A 14,734-nucleotide genomic window follows, 5' to 3' on the forward strand; every position below is an offset into this window, starting at 1 on the left:
CTGAAGTGAGCAAAAAAAAAAAAAAGGGCAATGAGTCTATCCAAGGCCTGTGACAAGATGTCCAGGGTGTGAGGAAGGAGAAGAGAGACGACTGCAACCAGGGGCACTTAGATCTCTCTGCACATTGTCCATCCCCACACCTGGTGGGAGGCTGAGGAGGGGCGCTGGCCCCCAGCTGTCGGCTGTGAGCACAGGGCAACCCCGGCCCGGGCAGAGTCAGCCCAGGTGCTGAGAGAGGGCGAGAGCCGGGCCGCAGCTGGAAGGTGCGAAGACACGCTCTTCCCTCAAGCTGCAGACGGACTTTCCATCATGGTCCTGAAGCTTCACAGGCAAAATGTCTCCAGTTTAGGTTGGCCTATTTTTAAATTTTGTATACAGTTATACAAATGGCATGTGTTTTCTTTTGTGTTGAGTTTCTCTTACTCACTACTGTGTTTGTGCAAGCATTGTGTTTCTTACATCGTGTTATTAACAAACCTATTATAAGCATAGATAACAACCTATTTATTGATGCCATTTTAAGGGATATTTAGGTCGTTTTGTGTTTGGTACTATTATGAATAGTGCTGGTATAAATATTCTTTACTTATATCCTGAAGCATATTCACTTGATTTTTTTCCAGGGTGATTGCTGGACTTTCTAGATCATAGGCTATGCATATTTCAACTATCCTACAAAGTGTTTTTTAAAGTACAAATTTATACACCAAATAGCAGTTGCTCTATATGATCATCATACTTGACATTTTCAGTCCCTTAAAATTTTTATTTGCAGACAATATACGTTTATTTAAAATTTTGAAAATCCAACGAAATACTTTTAGATATAGCGTTTGTAAAGTTATCCAGATTAAAACCCAAAATTATTTTGATATGTTTGTGTATGAAAATGCAAGGAAAACCTAGTCCATTAAAAGTCCATTAAAAGAAAATGTAATGAAAAAACTGTTTCATTCATTCTTGCAACAGTAAATAATAAACATGTTGGAAAAAAACCTCAGAAAGAATGTGAAAAATATATAATCAAGCCTGTAGCAAAACTTTATTGAGAGACATTTTAAAAATAGTCCAATCGACCCAGAGGAATCGGGTGGAGAGGGAGGTGGGAGGGGGGATCGGGATGGGGAATACATGTAACTCCATGGCTGATTCATGTCAATGTATGACAAAACCCACTGCAATGTTGTGAAGTAATTAGCCTCCAACTAATAAAAATTAAAAAAAAATTTTTTTTAAATAGTCCAATCAATTGGCAGCATTTGCTTCTTTTGTTTGCTTATGAAGTGGTTAAGAAACTTTTGCTAAATAACTATTTGCTCACTAAATGACACTGTGAGTCTCAGTAGGAGGCAGCCTTGGCAGTCTCCTATTGTAGACTCTGTATTCCCTTCTCACTGATGCTGACCACCTCATCACATGCTTACACATTTTTGCTCACTCAGAAGAATTCGTTGGACAAGTTGTTCAATCCTTATGAATGATCAAGATGAAAAAAAAGACAAGCTCAAAGTAACAGAGAAAGCTTCTATTTTGCATTAGTTTCTGCCATCTAATTTGAATCAAATTTCAATTATAGACTTATACATAGAGGCCAAAAGTGAAGGTAATTTGTCCTGTCAATGCTATATTAAAAAGGATTAAAGTCTAGGATGTCCCTGCTGGTCCAGTGGTTAAGAATTTGCCTGCCAATGCAGGGGACATGGGTTCCAACCCTGATCAGGGAAGATAACATATGCTGTGAGGCAACTCAGCCTGCGCACCACAACTACTGCGCCCGAGCCCTAGAGTCTGTGCTCGGCAGCGGGAGAAAGCTCCACGGTGCGGAGCCCGAGCATCTCCGCCAGAGAGCAGCCCAGGCTTGCTCCAACAGAGGAAGCCCACCTGCTGCACAAAGACCCAGGCCAGTCACAAATATTAACAAAAATTAACTAGTCTACACTTTATTAAGAACTCCCTAATGTCTCTCCTCCCCCTCCCCACACACTCTGGTTGCAGCAATTTTTTATTTATTTTCTTATTTTTGGCTGTGAGACTTGTGGGATCTTAGTTCTATGATCAGGGATGGAACTCGGGCCCCCTGCCCTGAAAGCATAGAGTCCCAACCACTAGGTCTCTGGGGAATTCCCAGATCTCCTTAGTTTTTTACCTAATGTTCTTTTTCTGTTCTGGGATGTCATTTAGGATGCCCCATTACCTTTGATGGCCACCTCTTCTTAAGCACCTCCGGCTATGACAGTTTCTCAGTAGGAGACTTTTTATGTTATTGTCAATGGTATCATTTTTAAATGTCATCTTCCAACTTTTAATTGCTCATATAAAAAGAAGTCGTTGATTTTTAATATTGATCTTGTTTTCCTACTGCTCCCTCCATCTTGAGCTGTGTTGGTCACCATGGAGCCAACAACCCCATGTGGTCAACTGGGTGCTTGACTAGTCCAGCCTGAGCTGTACTATGACTGAAAGTATGTCCTGTATTTTGAAGGCACTATGGAAAAGAAGAATGTACCTATCTCATTAATAAGTTTATACTGGTTTATGTTGAAATGATAACATTTAGATATACTGTGTTAAATAAAATATACTGTTAAAATTAACTTATTTCTTTTTACTCTTCTGATGTGGCCTCCAGAAAAATTTAAATTGCACATTCATATAAAAAGAAGTGGTCTTTTAATGTCCTAGCTGCAATCACCATCTGCACTGATTTTGGAGCCCAAGAAAATAAAGTCTGTCACTGTTTCCATTGTTTCCCCATCTATTTGCCATGAAGTGATAATGAGTTTGAACAAACTCCAGGAGGTACTGAAGGACAGGGAAACCTGGCATGCTGCATTCCACGGGGTCGCAAAAAGTTGGACCCGACTTAGCGACTAAAAACAACAACAAAGTTGGTAAAGTTATGTGATGTCTTGCTGCTTATGGCTAAGGCCTCCAAAAAGTTCAGATCAACTTACTTTAACATTCTATTTTGTTTTTTATATACATTATTTTTTCTTTTTATTTAAATATATTTATTTTTAATTGAGTGATAATTGCTTTACAATACTGTGTTGGTTTCTGCTATATATTAACATGAAGCAGCTAAAGGTATACGTATATCCCCTCCCTCTGGAACCTTTCCCCCCTCCCACCCCTCTAGGAACATCACTTTATTTTAGATAGAAAAAAATGTGTCTTTTTAAAAATCATTAATTGTATGTTTTTAATCTAAGTCATGCATATAACATGTATTTAATTTTCATCAACTTAGTTTAACATTATTCTCTTATAGATAGAAAAAATTAGTGTCTTTTCTAAAATCATAAACTGCAGGTATTATTGTTTGGTAATAGCAGAATTGAGAATTAAACCTAATCTTATGAAAAAGAAAACTCTCTTACAAACAAGGCCCCCTGTCTCCAAATCTCATAATATGAAAAGAGAAAAAGAAAAATCTGTTCCAAATGAAAGAATCCTGTAATAATCTAGTTCAAAAGATTTGGCTCATATTTTTCTTTAACATTCAGCAATTCATTGAAACTTTAAAAAACATTAGATTCTCAGTTTGTACATCTTTCTTCCCCATGATATATGTAAATTAAAATAGCAAGGAGATTAAAGAAAAACAATTTTGGAGGCAACTAATAATTTAAATGACACAGGAAAACTGAAAGGGAGAATTGAAAGTGGGAAATTCCTCTCAAATAGAAAGAATGGAGGCCAATCCTGTATAAGTAGCCCACACTTAGGGAGGAAGGACTTTCACTCTGCAAAGGGTTGAAGACTCAACTTCAGCATCTACTAGCAGAACAGGTAGCCCTGTGCCTGTTTTCATCATGACCTACCGGTGCCTCCTCCAGATCGTTCTCCTGCTGTGTTTCTCCACCACAGCTCTCTCCATGAACTACAGCTTGCTTCGATTCCAGCAAAGGAGGAGCGTTGCGGTGTGTCAGAAACTCCTGCGGCATTTACCTTCAACTCCTCAACATTGCCTCGAGGTCAGGATGGACTTCCAGGTCCCTGAGGAGATGAAGCAAGTACAGCAGTTCCAGAAGGATGATGCCGTATTGGTCATCTATGAGATGCTCCAGCAGATCTTCGGTATTCTCACCAGAGACTTCTCCAGCACTGGCTGGTCTGAGACCATCATTGAGGACCTCCTTGTGGAACTCCAAGGGCAGATGGATCATCTGGAGCCAATCCAGAAGGAAATCATGCAGAAGAAAAACTTCACTACGGGAGACATGACCCTTCTTCACCTGAAGAAATATTACTTCAACCTTGGGCAGTACCTGAAGTCCATGGAGTACAACAGCTGTGCCTGGACAGTCATGCGAGTGCAAATGCTCATGAACTTTTCTTTCCTGAAGAGCCTAACATGGTACCTCCATGACTGAACATCTCCCCACCTGTGGCTCTGGGAATGGACAATGTGACTTTGACATGAGACTCTTCAGCCAGCAGAGGCTCTTGAAGTAACTGACAATGCAAACACTGGATTTCAATGGACAGTTAAAGACTGTAAGCTATTTTTAAATTGATTTATTCATTATTTATTTATTTAACCTTTTATATGGGAAATAAATTATTTATGAAATAAGAGTCAATGTGGCAGTTTCAATGTCAACTTGATTTATGTGACAACACATATTAAAAATTGCAGAGCACCTTGGAGACATTCATTGCAAAACAAGCCTGCAGAGTGGTAGAGATTCTGGCCCCTGCCTTTGAGGAATTTAAAACAGAAGGAAGATATGTGGAATGTCCAAGGTATAGGCATACTCTCCATGTATCCATACAGTTTACCTGCTCTTGTCTCCTTCACTTCTTTAAGTGCACCAGACAGCTCATGTTGTAGGGCTCCTTGATATGATGTGGTGTGTTTTACTTTCTTTTTTTTAATTGGGCAGAAATGTACATCACCTTACATTTGAGAGTCTTACGAAGTAAGCCTTCTTGATGCCAATAAAATACGTTCAGATTCCATACAGTTTATAAAATTCTTACTAAAGTAAATGAAAAATTCTGACCTTCTAAATGTCCTTAGTTGCTTGTTGACTCCAAGCCTGATTTCCAACAATGTAATCCTTGGAAAGAGATTTCAGGAACATGAGTTAAAAATTACTTAAGACTATCATGGGGTCACTAGAAATTGTCAAACATGGTAATTCTCTCAATTAAAAGTAAGTGAAAAGTAATCATGAAAATATTATCAAGTTTAAATCCATTAAAACTAGAAATGTAAAAGTATCTTAAATACTTGTTTTAATACAAAGAAACTTTAGTTTAAATAATGTTTATTAAAATGCTATTGTTAAACAAAATTATATTTTAAATACCTTATATATATTTATTATAAAATTGGAAACGTGAAATATTTCAAAGTAAATATATTAATTAAATATAAAATTATTTAAAAAATAAACTGCTGTGTTTTAAAAATATTCCTACGTTTCAGCTATTCAATACTGAACTCCCACACTTCAAGGCCGAATCCTTGAAAGACACTCTGAAAGTTCCAGAGCATTCCAGGAGCTACTGTTTCCTGGTCACTTGCCCAGGTGGTAGCCACACTCTGTCTCACCCCCAGGAAGTCCCCCCAAACTGTCCCATGGTTATTTTGGCCCCTGGCCACCATTGAGTTCTCCTCTGTGGGCAACGCAGTCCCCGGGTCCCATAGCCTGTCCCATGGCCTTGGCTGTTTCTCACGTTGTCCAGAATGGCTCTAAGCCTATAGTCTCACCGATGCCACCTGGCTCCTCTTTGTGCTCAAGGCCCTCCCATCTCCCATCGCCCAGAGGCTCACCCCCACCGCCGGGTTTAACTTTGTCCACACCGCGGTTCTATGGTCCCATCGCCAGTATTCTCACCCCCTCCGCTGTTTTCCACTTGTCCGCGACGCCCTCTGACTTCCCAGCGCAGACACTCACAGTGTCATCCCACCGCAGGTTCTGCCGTGCGCGCATTGCCTTCGCGCCGACGCATTCCCTATAGGTTCATCGCCGCCGCCGGGTTTCACTTTCTTTCAATGCAGTCCCAGTCTCCCATCGCCAAAGGTCTCCTCCCACCGCCGTGTTTCACTTTCTGCACAACGCCTTCCCATCGTGGCTTTGCGAAGCGTCTCCTCGCCAGTGCCAGGGTCCCCTTTGTGCGCAACGCCCTCACATCGTCCAGCTGCCAATTGTCTCATCGCCGCCAGTGTTTCCCACTGTGCGCGACGCCCTCTCAGCGTCCCATGGACAAATGTCTCATCGCCGGTGCTGGCTTTCACTTTGTCCGCACTGCCGTCCACTCTTCTCAAAGCCCAAAGTCTCAAAGCCACCGCCGATTACCCCTTTGTGTCCAGGTCCCGCCCAAGGTCTCATCGCCTCTAGGCTCACGGCCGCTGGTTTTCCCTTCGTGCACAACAACGCTGTCCTGTCTTCCCATCGCCAATAGTCCCGACTCCACCGTGGTCTTTCACTTTTCTTCAAAGCTGTGCCACACTCTCATCGCCCAAGGTCTCATCACCACAGCCGGGTTTACCTTGGAGCTCTGCTCTGTCCCACTGTCCCCTAGCAAAGTCTCATCGCAACGGCGGGTCCTCCTGTGCGCGCATCCCCTCCCGTCGGTCCATAAACAATTGTCTCCTCGCTGATCCCCGCGCTCACTTTGTCCTCAGGCTGTCAAAGGTCACATGGGTTGTACTCCCATCGCCAGTGCCGGGTATCGCCCTCCCATCGGCCCAGAGCGGACAGTGTCATTGCGGCCACCACGTTCCACTTTGTGCCCAACGCCCTCCCACAGTCCCACAGCGAATAGTCTCATAGCGACCACTGTGTTCCACTTTGTTCTGCAAACGCTCTCCCATCACCCCACAGCAAATCGTCTCCTAGCCCTCGCGGGATTCGACCCATGAGCAACGCTCCAGCCGGGCCCACAGTCAACAGTCTTTTAGCAGCCGCGGACCTTCTGCGCAAAGCCCGCCTCCACCGCAGCAGAGCCATAGTGTCATGGCTGCCTCTGTTTCACTTGGTGCGCAATGGCCTCCCATTGCTCCACAGCCAATAGTCTCCTGGCCACCACCGGACTCCGCCTTGATTGCAACGCACGCAGCCACCACCCCCCACCCACCCCACCCCTCCCGACCCCCCGCCCCCAAATCATTAGAGATAGCCAGTACTCTCATCGCGGCACAGCCGATAGTCTCATGGCGGCTACAATGTTTCACATTGTTAGCAACGCCCCCCACATCCTCCTGTAACCAATTGTCTTCTGCCGCCCTCTAGAATTCAAAAGTATGAAGTCAAGAGATACGTGGAATAGCAGGCAAATTTGGCCTTGGAGTACAAAATGAAGCAGGGCAAATGCTAACAAGGTTTTGCCAAAAGAACGCACTGGTCATAGCAAACACCCTTTGCAAACAACACAAGACAAGACTCTACACATGGACATAACCAGATGGTCAATATTGAAATCAGTTTGATTATATTCTTTGCAGTCAAAGATGGAGAAGCTCTACACAGTCAGCAAAAACAAGACCAGGAGCAGACAGTGGCTCAGATCATGAACTCCTTATTGCCAAAGTGAAGTGCAGTGAAGTCACTCAGCCGTGTCCGACTCTTTACCACCAGATATAAATGTAGCCTACCAGGCTCCTCTGTCCATGGAATTTTCCAGACAGGAGTACTGGAATGGGTTGCCATTTCCTCCTCCAAGGGATCTTCCTGATCCGAGCATCAAACTCAGTCTCCCCCATGGCAGGCAGATGCTTTATCATCTGAGACACCTGGGAAGCCCCAAATTCACCCTTAAAATGAAGAAAGTAGGGGAAAATACTAGGTCATTCTGGTATGACCTAAATCAAATCCCTTGTGATTGCACAGTGGAAATGACAAATAGATACAAGGGATTAAATCTGATAGGCAGAGTGCCTGAAGAACGATGGATGGGAAGTTCATGACATTGTACAGCAGGCTGGGATCAAGACCATCCTGAAGAAAAAGAAATGCAAAAAGGCAAAATGGTTGTCTGAAGAGGCCTTACAAATAGCTGAGAAAAGAGAGAATTGAAAGGCAAAGGAGAAAAGGAAGGAAAGATATACCCATTGGAATGCAGAGTTCCAAAGGATAGCCAGGACAGAAAAGAAAGCCTTCATCAGAGATCAATGCAAAGAAATAGAGGAAAACAGTAGAATGGGAACCACTAGAGATCTCTTCAAGAATCTTGGTATCTCAGAGATACCAAGGGAACATTTCATGCAGAGATGGGCACAAAAAAGGACAGAAATGGTATGACCCAACAGAAACACAAGATGTTAAGAAGAGGTGGCAAGAATACATAGAAGAACTATACAAAAAAGATCTTCATGACCCAGACAACCAGGACAGTATGATCACTCATCTAGAGCCAGACATCCTGGAATGCGAAGTCAAGTGGGCCTTAGGAGGCATCACTACGAACAAAGCTAGTGGATGTGATGGAATTCCAGTTGAGCTATTTAAAATCCTAAAAGATGCTGCTGATGAAAGAGCCGCACTCAATATGCCAGCATATTTGGAAAACTGAGCAGTGTCCACAGGACTGGAAAAGGTCAGTTTTCATTCCAGTCCCAAAGAAAGGCAAGCCAAAGCATGCTCAAACGACTGCACAATTGCACTCATCTCACATGCTAGCAAAGTAATGCTCAAAATTCTCCAAGCCAGGCTTCAACGGTACGTGAACCATGAACTTCCAGATGTTCAAGCTGCATCTAGAAAAGGCAGAAGAACCAGAATGGCCAACATTGTTGGATCATAGAAAAGCAAGAGAATTCCAGTAAAATGTGTACTTCTGCTTTATTGATTACGCCAAAGCTATTGACTGTGAAGATCACAACAAACTGTGGAAAATTCTTCAAGAGTTGGGAATTTCAGATCACCTGAGAAATCTGTATGCAGGTCAAGAAGAAACAGTTAGAACCGGACATAGAACAACAGACTGGTTCCAAACTGGGAAAAGGAGTACAGCAAGGCTGTATATTGTCACCCGCTTATTTAACTTATATGCAGATTACATCATGCGAAATACTGGGTTGTATGAAGCACAAGCTGGAATCAAGAATGCCAGGAGAAATATTAATAACCTCAGATATGCAGGTGATAACACCTTTATGCAGAAAGTGAAGAAGAATTAAAGAGTCTCTTGATGAATGTGAAAGAGGAGAGTGTAAAAGCTGGCTTAAAACTCAACATTCACAAAACTAAGATCATGGCATCTCATCCCAAGAATTCATAGAAAATAGATGGGAAGCAATGGAAAGAGTGACAGACTTTATTTTCTTAGACTCCAAAATCACTACAGATGGTGAGTGCAGCCATGAAATTCAAAGACACTTGCTCCTTGGAAGAAAAGCTATGACCAAACTAGACAGCATATTAAAAAGCAAAGACATTATTTTGCCAACAAAGGTCTGTCTAGTCAAAGCAATGGTGTTTCTAGTAGTCATGCATGGATGTGAGAGTTGACTGTAAAGAAACCTGAGTGCCGAAGAACGATTCTTTTGAACTGTGGTGTTGGAGACGACCTTTGAGAGTTCCTTGGACTGCAAGGAGATCAAATCAGTCAATCCTAAAGGAAATCAGTCCTGAATATTCATTGGAGGGACTGATGCTGAAGCCAAAATGCCAGTAATTTCGCCAATTGATGTGAAGAACTGACTCACTGGAAAAGACCCTGATGCTGGGATAGACTGAAGGCAGGAGGAGAAGGGGTGACAGAGGATGAGATGGTTGTATGGTATCGCTGACTCGATGGACATGAGTTTGAGCACGCTGTGGGAGTTGGTGATGGACCAAGGGAAGCCACGGGTGCTGCAGTCCATGGGGTTGCAAGAAGTCGGACATGCCTGAACAACTGAAATGAATGACTGAACGGGGACACAGGTACCTTTTGTTCAGTGGCCTTTTCCATCATCAACATGTGACTCCAAATTGAATGTGGTACTTGAATTACTATACTCGCCAATAAAGGGATGAAGGCTGGGGGCTCACAGGGGATGTTTCCAAATGCCAGGACTACACAGGGCTAGAGCACTTCCTCTCACATTCCATTGCCTGACTTTATCCTCATGGGAATCTCATTGCGATCAAGTTGTGAAATTATTGGGTGATTAATGCATGAAAGAATACACAGAAGAACTGTACAAAAAAGATCTTCATGACCCAGATAATCACAATGGTGTGATCACTCAACTAGAGCCAGACATCCTGGAATGTGAAGTCAAGTGGGCCTTAGAAAGCATCACTATGAACAAAGCTAGTGGATGTGATGGAATTCCAGTTGAGCTATTTCAAATCCTGAAAGATGATGCTGTGAAAGTGCTGCACTCAATATGCCAGCAAATTTGGAAAACTCAGCAGTGGCCACAGGACTGGAAAAGGTCAGTTTTCATTCCAGTCCCTAAGAGAGGCAATCCCAAAGAATGCTCAAACTACCCCACAATTGCACTCATCTCACACGCTAGTAAAGTAATGCTCACAATTCTCCAATCAGCAATACGTGAACCGAGAACTTCCAGATGTTTAAGTTGGTTTTAGAAAAGGCAGAGGAACCAGAGATCAAATTGCCAATATCCGCTGGATCATCAAAAAAGCAAGAGAGTTCCAGAAAATCATCTATTTCTGCTTTATTGACTACGCCAAAGCCTTCGACGTGTGGATCACAACAAACTGTGGAAAATTCTGAAGGAGATGGGAATACCAGACCACCTGACCTGCCTCTTGAGAAACCTGTATGCAGGTCAGGAAACAACAGTTAGAACTGGACAGGAAACAACAGACTGGCTCCAAATAGGAAAAGGAGTACGTCAAGGCTGTATATTGTCACCCTGCTTATTTAACTTATATGCAGAGTACATCATGAGAAATGCTGGGCTGGAAGAAGCACAAGCTGGAAACAAGATTGCTGGAAGAAATATCAGTAACCTCAGATATGCAGATGACACCACCCTTATGGCAGAGAGTGAAGAGGAACTGAAAAGCCTCTTGATGAAAGTGAAAGAGGAGAGTGAAAAAGCTGGCTTAAAGCTTAACATTCAGAAAACTAAGATCATGGCATCTGGTCCCATCACTTCATGGGAAATAGATGGTGAGACAGTGGAAACAATGTCAGATTTATTTTTTTGGGCTCCAAAATCACTATGGATGGTGACTGCAGCCATGAAATTAAAAGGCGCTTACTCCTTGGAAGGAAAGTTATAACCAACCTAGATAAAATATTAAAAAGCAGAGACACTACTTTGCCAAGAAAGGTCCATCTGGTCAAGGGTATGGTTTTTCCAGTGGTCATGTATGGATGTGAGAGTTGGACTGTGAAGAAAGCTGAGCGCCGAAAAATTGATGCTTTTGAACTGTGGTGTTGGAGAAGACTCTTGAGAGCCCCTTGGACTGCAAGGAGATCCAACCAGTCCATCCTAAAGGAGATCAGTCCTGGGTGTTCGTTGGATGGACTGATGCTGAAGCTGAAACTCCAATACTTTGGCCACCTCATGTGAAGAGTTGACTCATTGGAAAAGACCCTGATGCTGGGAGTGATTGGGGGCAGGAGAAAAAGGGGGCGACAGAGGATGAGATGGCTGAATGGCATCCCGACTCGATGGGCATGCGTTTGAGTGAACTCAGGGAGTTGGTGATGGACAGGGAGGCCTGGCCTGCTGCGATTCATAGGGTCGCAAAGAGTCGGACACGACTGAGCAACCGAACTGAACTGAACTGAATGCATGAAAAATAAGGTCACGGTGTTGACTTTCAAAAATGCACAACATGAAAGTAGAAAGTTTTTGGGGGGGCAAAAATGAGGACTGTAGCCCAGGAGACAGCACATAAGATAGCTCTGAGAAGCTGTTCCAAAGAGGCACAGAGCGATATATGTGATTTTAGTGAAGGGAGAGTACATGTAATCCTGTAGCTATTTTTTGCAGAAGTTTTCTGTTAATGTCATGAAGGTTTTTTGGAGTCACAAGAAGCAATCACCACCATAAAGGTCCGCGCATTTCTAGATATGAGGAGATAGAATAATTGGGTCCATAAAATGGGCTCCTGAAAACATCTAACCCTCTGAAGACTTGTTCTGCCAGTTTTCCCTGCTCACATCATGCCTCACTTCTGCCTTCCACACTGCGTTCCTTTCCAGGGGTGTTAAAAATCAGCAGCTGCAATAGCACATGATTTAATCCTTGTAGGTAGATGACAAGTGCCAATGGCACGTGCTAGTTTGTACTTGGCAGGGCATGAGACCACATTTCACATTTGCACTATTTGTCCAAGTGAAGTTCTGGGTAGAGGTCGAGGGGAACAAGTAATGTTCTTGCTTGCACACACTTCATTAAAATACAATCTGACTCAAATGCTTTTCCTCCAAGTTCAGCCTTGGGGATAACGAGAAGAATACCAGTCATAGTTCACAGTATCATCACTTGTTTGACAAAAACACCCAAGCTGATCCCCAAAGACAATGCCTACAGGAAAATATCCACAATGTAGACAGGTTACTTGCTGTTTCCTTACTACCCAAAGGAGAGAAGAAAAGAATCATCAGGCAATTCCTTGCAAGTACTTGAGGAGGACTAAAGAAAAACTGATTAGTGTGTCTTCCATTTGGGTCCACAATCACAAGTCTCATTTGACCTAAATATAGCAAATGGAAAATTGAACTCAATCTTCCTGAAAATGATCTTCAAAAAATATCACACACAATTATAAATATATATGCACCCAACATAGGAGCACCACAATATGTAAGGCAAATGCTAAAAAGAATGAAGGGGGAAATTAACAATAACTCAATAATAGTGGGAGACTTTAATACCCCACTCACACCTATGGACAGATCAACTAAACAGAAAATTAACAAGGAAACACAAACTTTAAATGACACAATGGTCCAGCTAGATCTAATTGATATCTATAGGACATTTCACCCCAAAACAATCAATTTCACCTTTTTCTCAAGTGCACATGGAACAATCTCCAGAATAGATCACATCCTAGGCCATAAATCTAGCCTTGGTAAATTAAAAAATTGAAATCATTCCAGCCATCTTTTCTGACCACAGTGCAGTAAGAATAGATCTCAATTACAGGAAAAAAACTATTAAAAATTCCAACATATGGAGGCTAAATAACATGCTTCTGAATAACGAACAAATCATAGAAGAAATCAAAAAAGAAATCAAAATATGCATAGAAATGAATGAAAATGAAAACACAACAACCCAAAACCTATGGGACACTGTAAAAGCAGTGCTAAGGGGAAGGTTCATAGCAATACAGGCTTACCTCAAGAAACAAGAAAAAAGTCAAATAAATAACCTAACTCTACACCTAAAGCAACTAGAGAAGGAAGAAATGAAGAACCCCAGGGTTAGTAGAAGGAAAAGAAATCTTAAAAATTAGGGCAGAAGTAAATGCAAAAGAAACAAAAGAGACCATAGCAAAAATCAACAAAGCTAAAAGTTGGTTTTTTGAAAAGGTAAATAAAATTGACATGGCGTTAGCCAGACTCATCAAGAAACAAAAGGAGAGGAACCAAATCAACAAAATTAGAAATGAAAATGGAGAGATCACAACAGACAACGCTGAAATACAAAGGATCCTAAGAGACTACTACCAGCTGCTCTATGCCAATAAAATGGACAACTTGGAAGAAATGGGCAAACTCTTAGATAAGCATAACTTTCCAGAACTGAACCAGGAAGAAATAGATCTTAACAGACCCATCACAAGCATGGAAATCGACACTGTAATCAGAAATCTTCCAGCAAACAAAAGCCCAGGACCAGATGGCTTCACAGCTGAATTCTATCAAATGTTTAGAGAAGAGCTAACACTTATCTTACTCAAACTCTTCCAGAAAATTGCAGAAGAAGGCAAACTTCCAAACTCATTCTATGTGGCCAGCATCACCCTAATACCAAAACCAGACAAGGATGCCACAAAAAAAGAAAACTACAGGCCAATATCACTGATGAACATAGATGCAAAAATCCTTAACAAAATTCTAGCAAACAGAATCCAACAACATATTAAAAAGATCATACATCATGACCAAGTGGGCTTTATCCCAGGAATGCAAGGATTCTTTAATATCCACAAATCAATCAATGTAATACACCACATTAACAAATTGAAAGATAAAAACCATATGATTATCTCAATAGATGCAGAAAAAGCCTTTGACAAAATTCAACATCCATTTATGATCAAAACTCTCCAGAAAGCAGACATAGAAGGAACATACCTCAACATAATAAAAGCTATATATGACAAACCCACAGCAAACATCATCCTCAAAGGTGAAAAATTGAAAGCATTTCCCTTAAAGTCAGGAACAAGACAAGGTGTCCACTCTCACCACTACTATTCAACATAGTTTTGGAAGTGTTGGCCATGGCAATCAGAGCAGAAAAAGAAATAAAAGGAATCCAGATAGGAAAAGAAGAATTAAAACTCTCACTGTTTGCAGACAATATGATCCTCTACATAGAAAACCCTAAAGACTCTACCAGAAAATTACTAGAGCTAATCAATGAATACAGTAATGTTGCAGGACATAAAATTAACACACAGAAATCCCTTGCATTCCTATATGCTAACAATGAGAAAACAGAAAGGGAAATTAAGGAAACAATACCATTCACCATTGCAACAAAAAGAATAAAATACTTAGGAGTATATCTACCTAAAGAAACGAAAGACCTATATATAGAAAACTATAAAACACTGATGAAAGAAATCAA

The 14,734-nt window shown here is 41.7% G+C and overlaps 1 protein-coding gene across 1 annotated transcript; it reads left to right on the plus strand.

Moving 5' to 3' along the window:
- The first annotated feature begins 3,815 nt into the window (after positions 1-3,815).
- On the plus strand, positions 3,816-4,376 carry LOC133048663 (interferon beta-2-like). The gene has a single exon (XM_061132446.1). The coding sequence runs from the start codon at positions 3,816-3,818 to the stop codon at positions 4,374-4,376; it is 561 nt and encodes a 186-aa protein (XP_060988429.1).
- Positions 4,377-14,734: the final 10,358 nt, after the last annotated feature.

The sequence above is a fragment of the Dama dama genome, chromosome 29 (genome assembly GCF_033118175.1).
Source record: "Dama dama isolate Ldn47 chromosome 29, ASM3311817v1, whole genome shotgun sequence".
In the NCBI taxonomy this organism is placed as follows: Eukaryota; Metazoa; Chordata; class Mammalia; order Artiodactyla; family Cervidae; genus Dama; species Dama dama.

What these genes read in the sequence shown, in the direction of transcription:
- LOC133048663 (XM_061132446.1), top strand. Translation starts at nt 3,816, where the DNA reads ATGACCTACCGGTGCCTCCTCCAGATCGTTCTCCTGCTGTGTTTCTCC.